Below are 12,428 nucleotides of genomic sequence, written 5' to 3'. Positions count from 1 at the left end.
TGTCATTGCCCCGACAGGTTATGAAGAGTGCGCGCCGTGGACATCAAGATGGCCGCTACGTACAACTGATGATAGTTATACGTATTCATAAAAATTGTGACGGCGTTTCGTGATAGAGGTGCCGCGCTTTTTCGAGGCTTCGACATGGTGATAGTGTACAGTTAGTTGCATCTTTATCGATGAGGATTAGCTCGTTTGCTCTCAATGGTATTTTCTGCATTCGCGGCCGGCTACGGCTCGCATTGAACCATGTTCGGTAAAAAACTTCATGTAGACGTCAAAAAATCAACACTCAAAGTTCAGGATGTTAAGAAGGACAGTGCGACCCGATTTAAACATCTTAAAATAGTCCTAGGTAAGCTTTCAATATCTTTGAACGTCGAACTTTGCTTATATCATTGGTTTAGGTCATCCCTCAAAATTTACTTGTCTTTTTAGCAAGTGTGTGGGTGCGTGGAAAAGAGAGAGAGAGAGAGAATGTGTGAGTGCATGTGAGAGAGAAAGAGATGATGAATGAATAGAATAAGACAGTCAAATAGATATGTAGTTAGATTGTAGTAGGTAGATACACGAGTAAGTAGGTAGATAGAACGAGAAAGAGAGAGGAAAGGAGTGGGCAAATATTCTTAGCATCAATTAACTTCTACTCGATGAGAATTGAATATTTTTCTTACTGTTACTGTTGTAACAATTACAAATATTTCATATTAAAACTTTTACGTTTAATTTTCTTTGATCAATAAAATTTACATACATTCTATATAAGAATTATATCAAATTACACCGATTGTCATTGTTTATAGATTAATTATATTTATATAATCTTGTAACATACACATATATTAACAAGATTCTTCTGATCTTGACTGGTTTTGGTGTTTATTTAAAAGAAAAAAAATATAATACATAGTTGATACATTGTAATTATACTACGTTGCAAGTAGTTGGTATCTAATCACAAAACCACATGACCACATCGACCAACTCATAGTGGCCTCCACTTCCAGCTAAAATTACACTTTCATTATATACAGATAATATTGTATACTCATCTGTATAGGAATTCCAGAACTGGTTAAAATATTTTTAGACCACTTTGTAATATGTATCATTAGCTATAAATACAAACTCTGTTAAAGATTTAGGATATAATAAAGTTAACATTAAATTCTATTCTATTTTATTTTTTTTAGAAAATTTGGATACAGATGAAGCGAAAGGATTTTTTGAAGGAAATTTTAGTCATGTTTATTTTATATTATATGACTGCTTTGTGTCAGCAGAAGCAAATCTACGACAGCGAGGTAAGACTGCGTTTAATTCTATTAAATTCTATAGGAATATAATCAAAAGTCTTATTTAATTGTACTTATCCATTAAACCATTGTAATTTCTCTACATATTAATTCTTTAATTAAATGTAATTTTATTCTCTTACGCTGACAGAACTTTCTTTTCATATTGGTAAGTTAAATTGGTAACTAGAAATAGTATTTTGTATCGCCCTATAGTATAAATATAGATATAGTTATTTAATTAAATATTCATGACTTTTATGAATTCTGAATGACTAATGTTGAATTTTATTTTTAGTACACAAGGCACATAGAGAGGAATTAGAACAAGTATTACATCTATTAGAAAAAGTTTTAACTCTCCTTCCTGAACTCTTAAATAAACGATGGCAATGTCACAGTCTTGCAAGGATTCTCAAAAAATTATTACACCCTGGAAATAGTTGGAAACTTCGTAGACAGGCCATAAGGTGAAGACTTTATAAATTTACCTAAGATTATATACAGACAATAATAAAATAATATTGTAAAACTATATTAATTTCTACGTATGTATGTTTTAGATATTTCATTTTATGGTATCAAGCACTGGGTGAAAATGCTCCTGAACCTATCCATCAAATGTTTGCATGTTTGGTCCCAGGTTTTCCACCGCCACATTTTTCGCATTATAAATGTGAACGCAAAATTGATAACAAAAAAGAAAAAACAACGAAAACAAGCACATCGGATGAAAAAGAGAAAAGAGACTTTTATGATGCACAAGTGATACAAAGTAACTTTCATGATAATGGTTCGAATCAGAGTCCAGTAAGTCAGGTAGATGGTGGACCTATTTTACCTCCACAAGGAGGAGAAAAACCATTAGACAATGAGACTGTTAGATTTTTAGAAGCATTGTTAGAGTTCATGGTAACCCAAGTAGTCAAGATAGAATGGAGAGATAAAGCAACGAGGCAGCACAAGACATTTCAATTTTTATTAGAACGTTTTAAATCAACATACCTCCGATATATTTGTCCAGAATTTGATGACAATTTTTCTTTATATAAGCCTAATTTAGAGTTGCCTACAGTGAGAAAACCAACCAATCAAAGTCAAAATAATTATCTTCTCTGTAAAGTTGCCCTAATCAAATGGATTGCAAATTTCACTCATGTCGCAAGAAAAGATAGCCTTTTTACAAATCTTCCACAAAGCACAACGCCCAATGAAGAAAATCCAGAATCAGAGCTACGTCGTGTTTCAGTTACTCAACATTCGAGTGATTCCAATTTACTTTCACCTGAATCTGCCCTCTCTCAACACGATAATCAAAATCAAGAAGATAACGCTATATCAGCTATTACTTTAGTCAGAGAAGTTCTCTATGGGAATAGAGATAATGTTAATTTTGTTCATGAACTTTATAGACAAGCATTTCTATTAGACTTCAGTCATGCGGGAGCAATAAGAAAAGCCATAGCTGTATATAAGGATTGGATACAAATGAATGAATTACCTCCATTTATGTTAGAACCATTGGATGGTCATAAAGAACGAGATTACGATGATAGCCTCAAGAAAGATTTTAACGAGACGGATAAGAGTCCATCTGAAAATTATCGACAACCTAGATTGAGGAATGATTCATATTTAGGTGCTATACATAGAGAAAATTTATTTATTAGAGCAGGATTACAAAATGTACTCCAAGTATTTATTACACAAGCGTCACACGTTTTTTTCCTCGAATATTCTGGTTTAAATTCGAATGCAGCTCTGATAGAAGAACAAACGGATAGTTGTAAAAGAGTTTTGAATGTTTATCGATACGTTGTCATGCATTCAAGATTGGAACCTGCAACGTGGGAACAGTTGCTCAGAGTACTTCTTCAAATTACTTCCTTGGTATTAAGTGAAAATTCATCTCGTCGCAAACACCACGAAACTATTGGAGGCAAATTGGCACCTGCAATATTTCAAACTCTGATAGTTACTTGGATAAAAGCTAATTTAAATGTAGTGATATCTACCCAACTTTGGGATCAATTTTTAGAAGTATTATCTTCTTTGACACAATGGGAAGAATTAATTCGTGAATGGGCTAAAACATTGGATACATTAACACGAGTACTTGCAAGGCATGTATATAACTTAGATTTAAATGATCTACCATTAGATAGATTAAGTGAACAAAAAACAAAACGACGGCGTGGAGTTGGAAGTCGTGCTGCATCTATTGGAAGCGTTCAGCCACCGTGTAAAGGAAGTATTGATCAAGAAAGTAATACCACGTCGAAAGAAAATGTAACAGGTACAATTTCAATTGTACATCTTTTTATTATATCCCCATGGGTTTTTATATATAATTATATTGATTTTACAATAGACCATCCACTACCAGATTTAAGAAAAGGACGATTGTTACCACGCAGTGCAAGCGATAATACTATTTATAATGGAAAAGCTCGTACGAAGTTTCAGAGAAGTCGTACCCATACTGTACATACCGGTATTCCTGGTGAGTTTAAAAATAATTCATTATATTGACTGATATTTTATTTTATAAAATTTAAATTTCACGTTCAATCCTCTTAGTAGTGCCATCTATGTTACTTATACTGTGTGCAATTTATTTATAACTTTATACTTTTTATGTTGCTTTACTACTGACACCAGGTTAAAAATAACTATTCTTGTGTCAGACGTTATGCCATTTTATTTGTGTTATCAATAGACATCTTTCACAATAATTGATCACATTTTTATATTCCATATTTCAATATCTATTTATTCATCATTAATTATATCTAAATTCTGTTCCTGAGTTGGGGAGTAGAAGGAAAAAAGAAAATAAAAGTCTATTTAAAATATCAATAACCTTCATAGTGTCTGTGGCTTTCGTATTAAGTGTAAATAATTTCCTCGCGTGCAGTACTTCCCCTATCCATAGAGCAAGATATGGCACGATTACTATCGAGTGGTCCTACATCATCAATAACTGGAAAAATGCTACCAAACAGACGTGCTAAATCATTGGATAGCATTGTCATAGTTGATAGTGAACCACCATCTCCACGTTGTCCCTCTCCAACACCAAGCAGTGGCGTTGACAGCAATAAAGATAGTCCAATACAAATAGAAAACATTGATGGCAGCAGTATTGGTATGTATTTCTTTTTCTTCCCATTATATGTTGTTTACATTAAACATACATTTTTGTTTAATACTTGCACTTTAATATAGTATAGTAAGGTTTTTATTAATTATATTATTAAACTTCTATTTCATCAATCAAAATAGCATTACTACATTCTTTGCATTATTACAAAATAGAAGATTAGATAGAATTATACTGATTTAGATTAATTTAAATAATTCTGCTTCTTACTATGGATTAATTCGTTTATCTTTTTATCCATTATAGGTATAATATTAAAAATGAAAAGAATAAGAAAAATAATATCCATTTGAAATTTTACAGATGCGAATGATATAACAGAAAGAAGATCTGTTATGGCAGGCGGTGGGGTACGAGGATGGTTGCCAGACGTTGCTGTTGTATTATGGAGGCGAATGTTATCTGCTTTGGGAGATGTAAATAATATTCAAGATCCATTATTACACGGTCAAGTTATGGATTATCTTGTACAACTTACGCAAACTCTTATAAAGGTAAACTTTAACTATTTTTTTTATACTTTTCAAAGCTAATGACAAAACAATTATTTTGTACAAATAGATATTTTCATTATTTTTATAGATCCGTTTAAATCAAGGTGTTTCTGGAGACAATCAAGTAACACCTCCCGCTCCAGAACTTATTCCACCATTAACTGTTATTGCCCCATGGTGTTTTAAGGTAAATTTATAATTATAATAACACGTATATAAATATTTCTTTCTCTACGAGTACATGTTCATTAATATAAGCACTTCTTATTTTTTAGGCAATACAATTACCAGCTCAATACGAAGTAGGCAAATTAGCTGCGTATCGCCTTATATGTCTCTTAACTGTTCAACCTTTGGATATAAATTTACCGAAACAGCATTTGAATCTTTTTTATCGTGCCGTTCACAATGGCATTTCTAGTAACAATAGTAAAGTACTCCATGTATTAGTCAAATACACTGGGCCTCGATTATTTAGTTTAAATCTACCTGGTTCTAGTCTTCTTATTTTGGATTATATTCATGCAGCAAATGTAATATTAAGTAGTCAAGATGTTGAGGTACTTTTCACACATATATATATATATTAATATTATTATACATACATATAATATATCGCAGATATACATAATAATTTTTATTTAAGGCACCCAGAACAGAAGCAGTCTCTATCATTGGTTCGCTATTATCATTACCAGCAACCGTAGCTAAATTACCTTTGTTGCAACCAAATGGATCTGATACTTTAACAAAAGTATGCCCTGATGCAAAGGTATTTGAAGTTATTATTAAAATTTTACACAATGGTCGCGTTAAAAATATATATATATATATAATAAATTAAAGATAAATAATTAAATTTATAGGAACATATAGTGAATATTCTTCTGAGAATTTGTAGACGCGAACCAACTGGCATAGCAAGATGTTTAGCCCTTTCCAGTATAGCTATGTTTGTATACAGAGAATTATCTTATAAAAATCGACATCCACGAATTCCAGAGGCTGTTACTGTTCTTCTTCTTGCTCTGAGGGTGAGTTAATAATTTTATTTAATAGTCAAATTGTATGGTGATGAAATAAGTTTATATATAGACTTTAAACTTTATTATTATTATTATTATTATTATTTATGCATGTGCTAAAAGTGGTTATATAGATCTTAGTTGCTTGCAAATGGGTGTTCCAAAAATTGTGCTTTGAATAATAGAAAAGGAAGGAATGTATAATAAACTTATTAATATAATTTTAGTAATATATAAACAATTGATTATAATAGGTATAAGATAATAACATGTAAGTAGATATCTTTTCCATCAAGTTTGATTGACAGAAGATGCAAAGGATCAAGCGGTACAAGACTGGTTTCTATTTTCCTTTAGTAGAACAGGTAGTTCTTTCTTTTTTTTTTTTATCTATGTATGTATATATATAGATAAGAACATACAATTGTGTTCTTATTGTGTGGTGTTCCAGTATTTCTCTGTTGACTAGTGTCTACGTTTTACAGGATGTTGTCATCTTTGCATGGTGTAATGCACACGAACTTTGTATCTTATGTGTTTAGTAGCTGAATATCAAATTTATTTTATAAATACTTGGTAGCTTAATTTGTACATATATATTACTAATGTTTTATGTTTATTATTTGTCCAAAAATAAAATATATATAATAATATTTGTATTATATATTTTTCAGGCTACACATGCGACGGTTGCTCAGGTGGCATGCGATTCACTTTTACTTCTGTGCGATAAGGCAGACATTTTATTAGAGTTGTATCCCAATGTGCCATGCAAAATCACTCACGTATGAATCATTATATCAATTTATATTAATTCGATATAAAAAGAATTTTATTTAATTTTATAATTGTGTATATTTGACAGATCCTTTCAGAAACTCTTGGACGAATGACTGCACGAGAAAGACGTGGTCCATTAACAATATCAATGATATTTTGTCTAGGAGAATGGGCTATGAATTTGGGTCCAACTGTATTATTACGTGTATATCAAGGAGATCCACTTTTAATGACACTATTCACAGTTAGTAACGATATATAATTTTTGTAATATTATTGTATATCTAAGTAATACTTTGTATTTGATTAAAACTGTTTCTATGTGTAATTAGGTTTTAGATAACATAGCACAAAATAAAGGAGGAAAAGATCCACCAAAAACGAACATGTCTCATCAAGATGAAAATGATGATTTTGATCCTGACATCACTTTGGATAATTTAACCGATGAAGTGTGTTCTAAATCTCCTCATCGTGGTAATGTTCATTCAGTTCAACTTGCAGCCAAAATGGTAAACATAGAATTCTATATTTCACCCATTTATATATATATTTTTGTTGTTTAAATATTTATATGATGTATGTAAACAAATTTACGTTTAACAGGTAATGATGCATTTGATTAATCATCTGGGTCATTTTCCAATGGGTATTGGTGCAGCACGTCTTTCTTCATTAGTCGTCGAGTTAGATGATGTACCAGGAATCGAAGGAGATGAACTTTCCTCTGCAATATTTCAAGCACCAAATATACAATTATTAATGCTGTCCAATTCAATTATAATGTCTCTGGTTGAACTAGCTGCACTTGATGCACCTGGAGGAGGAGTTACAGCTGGTTTAACAACAGCTCCTTCTTTAGTTAGAGTTTTGTTACGTGATTTAGCAGGGAAGGCATCTTGGGATAGTTCCATTTTGTATAGTCAACCATTTGTCGACGATGAAGTTCAAACACCTTTTGCAAAATCAGGTATATTTGTTGTATTCATTATTTACGTATTTGTAAACTTTGTATATATTATTTATTTTATTTGTTTGATAAATTTTTTAGTCGATTGGAATATAAAATCTCATAAGGAAGAATTAAATAGTGTTATAACACAACAAAGTTGTGTTTCAAGACACACGATAAGGCATCGTGAGCCTCATATTTTACCAACATTTGCAAATGGTGCTAGCGATATGGATAATTTAGATGATGTAAGTATACACATAACTATTGTATTTCATTTATATTTTTTATTTAATAATATAACGAAACAAATTTTATAACTGAAGTACCTCGAATGTTTAGCTTCTTCAATACATAGGACATACAAGTCCTGAAGTTCTATGTAATCCGGAGATAGCATTAAATGCGCCAGCTAATCCACCACATGGATTGTACCTTGAAAGTGAAACTATTGCAACTATTTTAAATCAAAGAAATGCAGAGCAAGAACATCTTAATAATTGGAGCCAACATATTAGGTTATTAAATTTATTATATATTATATATTTATTAAATAATATTGATTAGACTAACTTTTTATGTATATGTTCCTTTAGCATGTGTGCAACACCAATTAATCCACCATTGTGCCGTCAACCACCAGCACCATTTCATCACTGCCGGCTACTGTTTTCTCATTTGGGTTTGTCTGGTTGGGAACAACGCAGAAAATTACATTTGCTTACTAAGAATGAAAAACTTTTACGTGAATTACGGAATCTTGATGGTCAACGTTCTAGAGAGACGCATAAGATTGCAGTAATTTATGTTAGTCAAGGACAAGAAGATAAAAACTCAATATTAAGCAATGTCACGGCTAGCAAGGAGTATGAAAATTTTGTAGCCAGATTAGCTTGGGAAGTTGAACTTGAATCGCATACAGGCTTTCTTGGTGGTCTTGTACCTGGAAAAGCATCTGGTGTAACAGCACCTTATTTTGCAACATCTTTTACTGAAGTACTCTTTCATGTAGCAACAAGAATGCCATCCGATAGTACAGAAAGTTTATTACAAAAGGTATGTCATATTATCTATATATATATCATCACATAAAAAGTATTTATCATTAATTAAAAATATATATTGATGTTGCATTTTTTAAAATAAATTTATTTTTAGACACGACATCTCGGGAATGATGAAGTCCATATTGTTTGGTCAGAACATTGGAGAGATTATCGTAGAGATATCATACCAACAGAATTTTGTGATGTTTTAATAGTTATTTATCCACTGCACAATAAATTATATAGAATACAAATATCTAGAAAACCGGAAATTCCATTTTTTGGTCCACTATTCGATGAATGTATTGTTGAAGATAAAGTTCTTCCTGGTCTGGTTAGAACAACAGCATTGGCTGCAAGCAGAGCTAAGAGATCTACTCTTACATTATATCAACATTAGTATGTTTATTATTAATAATACATTATATCTTATAAAAACATCTGTACAATATAATATAAAAATAATTCGATATATTTCAGTTACGAAGAACGTGCAAGATCTATCGACACTGTTATGAGAAATCATAAAGAATCAACAACTTTTGAAGAGTTCACAGCTAATGTTTATTCTCCGGTACAACCAGCAAGTCCATTCAGTGGAACGTCTTCTGTGTCTGGTTAGTTTTTATTTTATTGCAAAGAAAAATGATTATATTTGTCTTTTATTATTTTTATTATTATTAATAATATTGTGTGATATAGTTTTGAGTAAAAGAACAAAAAGATTAAGTTCATATTGGTATCATCACTCTCAACAGCATGACAAACAATTTTTATTTATTTTGAATTTATTATTATTATTAATATCATACTATCAGGATCTACAACAAGCGTGCAATCCACAGCGTCGTCAAACCTAGCAGCAGCGCTTATAGATTCCCATCAAGGTCGTTCTGGTCTGCGCAGTACTTCAGCAACAAGCAATGATATTCGTGCAAATAGAGGTGACTAATTCAGTCCACTAACCCCCATCCACCTTGTAACACCATCCAACAAGGTAGTATTATTAGTTAAATATTATTTCTGTGCTGTCTTCCAGTGTTAATATCAAACGATTATCTGATATCCCTTTTATCTGATTTTATTATATGTCATCTGTATCTATTTCTCTCTTTCTCTTTTTATTATACTTTATTTCTAATCATATATAAATACTCTATATTCGTATTTATATACTTTAATAAGTTATACGCATTTTCGTTCTCTTATGATCATTTTGATTTAATTATATATAACTTCATTATCATTTTAAATTTTATTCATTCGTTTATATTTCTTTCCTCATTTATCTTTTTATTATATTTTTTTTAATTTTTATTTAAATGTAATATTGTAATAGATAAAACTGTAAAAAATAGTAAATCTATTAATATTCATTGTAGCTTCTGACGGAAGCAGAGTATGGTTCAGTGCTGATGCTCAGGATACAAATACTGCTTTGCATGGAATTTCACCAAGACCTGTTAAAAAGATGTCTTTCAAAAGTGGGCCAAAGCAGAGAACAAATACACAGCCTACACCGCCGGATAGTCCAAGATACAAATAAACTGAGACATTAATTTTCTAATAAGAATGTTTGCACAAAGAAGAAACAAAACAAATTGGTGGTTTAGGTATGCCTTTTAATTTCTATTATATTCCTGATGGGAATCTTTAAATTAATCTAGTTAATAGACAGTAATATATATATATAGAATGGTGTCTTTTAATAACAAGAGAAAAATGTAACACTTAATATACTTACACTAAACTCTCAAATATTTGATTTAAAGGGAATTGAACATCTTGATGAATAGGTTTAGTGTTTTCTGTTTTCCGTCCTTAGGTTTAATTTTCATACAATAGTTGTACAGCTGATTATTATTACTTATTTGTTGCTATATCAAAATATTAATTTATTACAATATAATTTCATATAAAAGTATATTGTATATCACATAGATACATATATATATATTACAATAAGTATATATTTTCTTTATAACACTTACCAGCTTCAAATACGAACTGGAATGATTGTACAGCAATTTTCACAAATTTATTTGATTGATTATTTGAAATAAGAAAGTTATATAAATTACACATACGTATTGAGTGAACATGTTTTCATACGTTATAGAAATCTTTTATTGCATTTCAAGTAATAATAATTATATTAATATTAATAATAATAATAATAATAATAATAATAGAATACTTGAAGAAATCTAACATGACAATATGTAGTTTTGCAATAATCATTTCTTTCAAATCTTACAAAAAAGTGTTATAAATAAATAATATAATTTTATTTAAGAAAAGAAAAAAAAAAAAGAAAAAAAAATAATATATATTGTAAAAGTATATAAAAGCAAAAGTTGTAATCGTAAGTTACGATTATGTTGCAACGTTGTAATTATGAAATATTTATAGATTTTTTTTTTCCAAAGTAGTATTCTGGAAAAGTTAATTATTATTTTTTCAACAATTTACTCGAAACAACTTGTACATTCCACAAATACGTTTTTCTCTTTTTCGCAATTTCTATTTTCATATGCATTTTGAATTTAAACACGCTCTTAAATATTGCATTCCAATTACTTTTTCTACGGTTTGATAATATTGAATTAACTTTTCTTTTTTTATGTACTTGAAATACATTTTTTAGAAAATTATTGTCTATAATATAATAGAGCAAAAGTGTTGGTAGTATGAAAAGCTGTTTACTAAATATATTTTTTTTCATACCAAAGTCCAGAGGTGCTTAATTTTTGTAATGTCGAATCACATGTAAGTACTTCTATGTATAAATTCAAATGAAAAAAATATATAGTAGAAAGAAATCATAAAAAAAAACAAAATATTGACTAAACAAATAATAATAATAATGAAGTCAACATTTATCAAATAAGTAATTGCTTAATATATTATAATATTAACTTAGTGATAATATTTAAAAGTATTAATGCTATTTCACAATGCTATTAATTAATAAATAATAAAATAACGAAAAGAAAGAAAACAAAAAGAAATGATGAATTATTAAAGTAATTAGATTACGCTACGATAAGTGTCCGATATCTTTGTTTGCGTATAAAGATACTTTTGAAATTTGTGCAGTTAGAAGAATTGAGACTTTCTGCGTGTGATTAGAATTTTTTGAACATTTAAGAAAAATCTAGTAAAAAAAAAAAAAGGAATACACACACACACACACATTCAAAATTGTAGACATTAGCGAATGAAAATTTAGGTAATAATTACCAATGGATAGATCATGGCCAAAGCAGCATTATTTTTTCACTAATTTATATTGAGAAAGAATGAAAAGAGGAATGTATGTATTGTACATAAATTGTGCTAAGCAGATAGATAGAGATGGTGGTGGAGTTATTTGATCAAATAATTCATTATTATGAGATGTATTATTATTAAAATGTATTATTAATCTGATCTATAATACGTACATGCACTCTCTCACATGTGCAAACACTACACACACATACACAAGATTGAAATTGTTTATTATTGATAATTCAAATTACTATTGTGAATTGTATTTGTATATTGTACTTAATTGTTCTATAATTAATGTTACTGATTACTATATGCTATAATTTTGGTTATATTATTGTTATAAGATTTTACGTTTATATGTATGTATAAATATATATATGTATAAGCTGATCTTATG

General features: G+C 29.7%; 1 protein-coding gene across 4 annotated transcripts; it reads left to right on the top strand.

The window, feature by feature from the left end:
* Positions 1-22: 22 nt before the first annotated feature.
* LOC106789633 (ral GTPase-activating protein subunit alpha-1) lies at positions 23-10,849 on the top strand. 4 transcript variants are annotated; one of them, XM_014754019.1, is made up of 23 exons: positions 23-355; positions 1,194-1,304; positions 1,447-1,464; positions 1,594-1,765; positions 1,859-3,591; positions 3,667-3,798; positions 4,213-4,443; positions 4,762-4,952; positions 5,041-5,139; positions 5,228-5,512; positions 5,599-5,724; positions 5,819-5,986; positions 6,652-6,762; positions 6,843-7,001; positions 7,090-7,269; positions 7,364-7,727; positions 7,809-7,957; positions 8,052-8,227; positions 8,306-8,765; positions 8,868-9,154; positions 9,236-9,372; positions 9,601-9,699; positions 10,138-10,849. In XM_014754019.1, exons 1-23 carry the CDS (start codon positions 250-252, stop codon positions 10,299-10,301), a joined length of 5,658 nt encoding a protein of 1,885 aa, XP_014609505.1. In that variant the 5' UTR covers positions 23-249; the 3' UTR covers positions 10,302-10,849. The 4 variants fall into 4 exon arrangements, with proteins under 4 accessions (XP_014609505.1, XP_014609502.1, XP_014609506.1 ...); XM_014754016.1 differs by having other exon boundaries at positions 9,574-9,699; positions 10,138-10,848; XM_014754020.1 differs by having other exon boundaries at positions 9,574-9,752; positions 10,138-10,229.
* The last annotated feature ends 1,579 nt before the right edge of the window (positions 10,850-12,428 follow it).

The sequence above is a fragment of the Polistes canadensis genome, unplaced genomic scaffold, assembly GCF_001313835.1.
Source record: "Polistes canadensis isolate GaletaPanama2010 unplaced genomic scaffold, ASM131383v1 scaffold_193, whole genome shotgun sequence".
Classification (NCBI taxonomy): Eukaryota; Metazoa; Arthropoda; class Insecta; order Hymenoptera; family Vespidae; genus Polistes; species Polistes canadensis.
The sequence above is the reverse complement of the archived record's forward strand: the minus strand, read 5'-3'. Positions and strand labels throughout refer to the sequence as shown.

Excerpts from the sequence above, each read along its gene's own strand:
- LOC106789633 (XM_014754016.1), top strand. The coding sequence starts at position 250 with ATGTTCGGTAAAAAACTTCATGTAGACGTCAAAAAATCAACACTCAAA. Across the intron at positions 9,155-9,235 it reads CTTACATTATATCAACATTA|TTACGAAGAACGTGCAAGAT; the intron begins GTATGTTTATTA and ends GATATATTTCAG. Across the intron at positions 9,373-9,573 it reads TGGAACGTCTTCTGTGTCTG|GATCTACAACAAGCGTGCAA; the intron begins GTTAGTTTTTAT and ends TCATACTATCAG.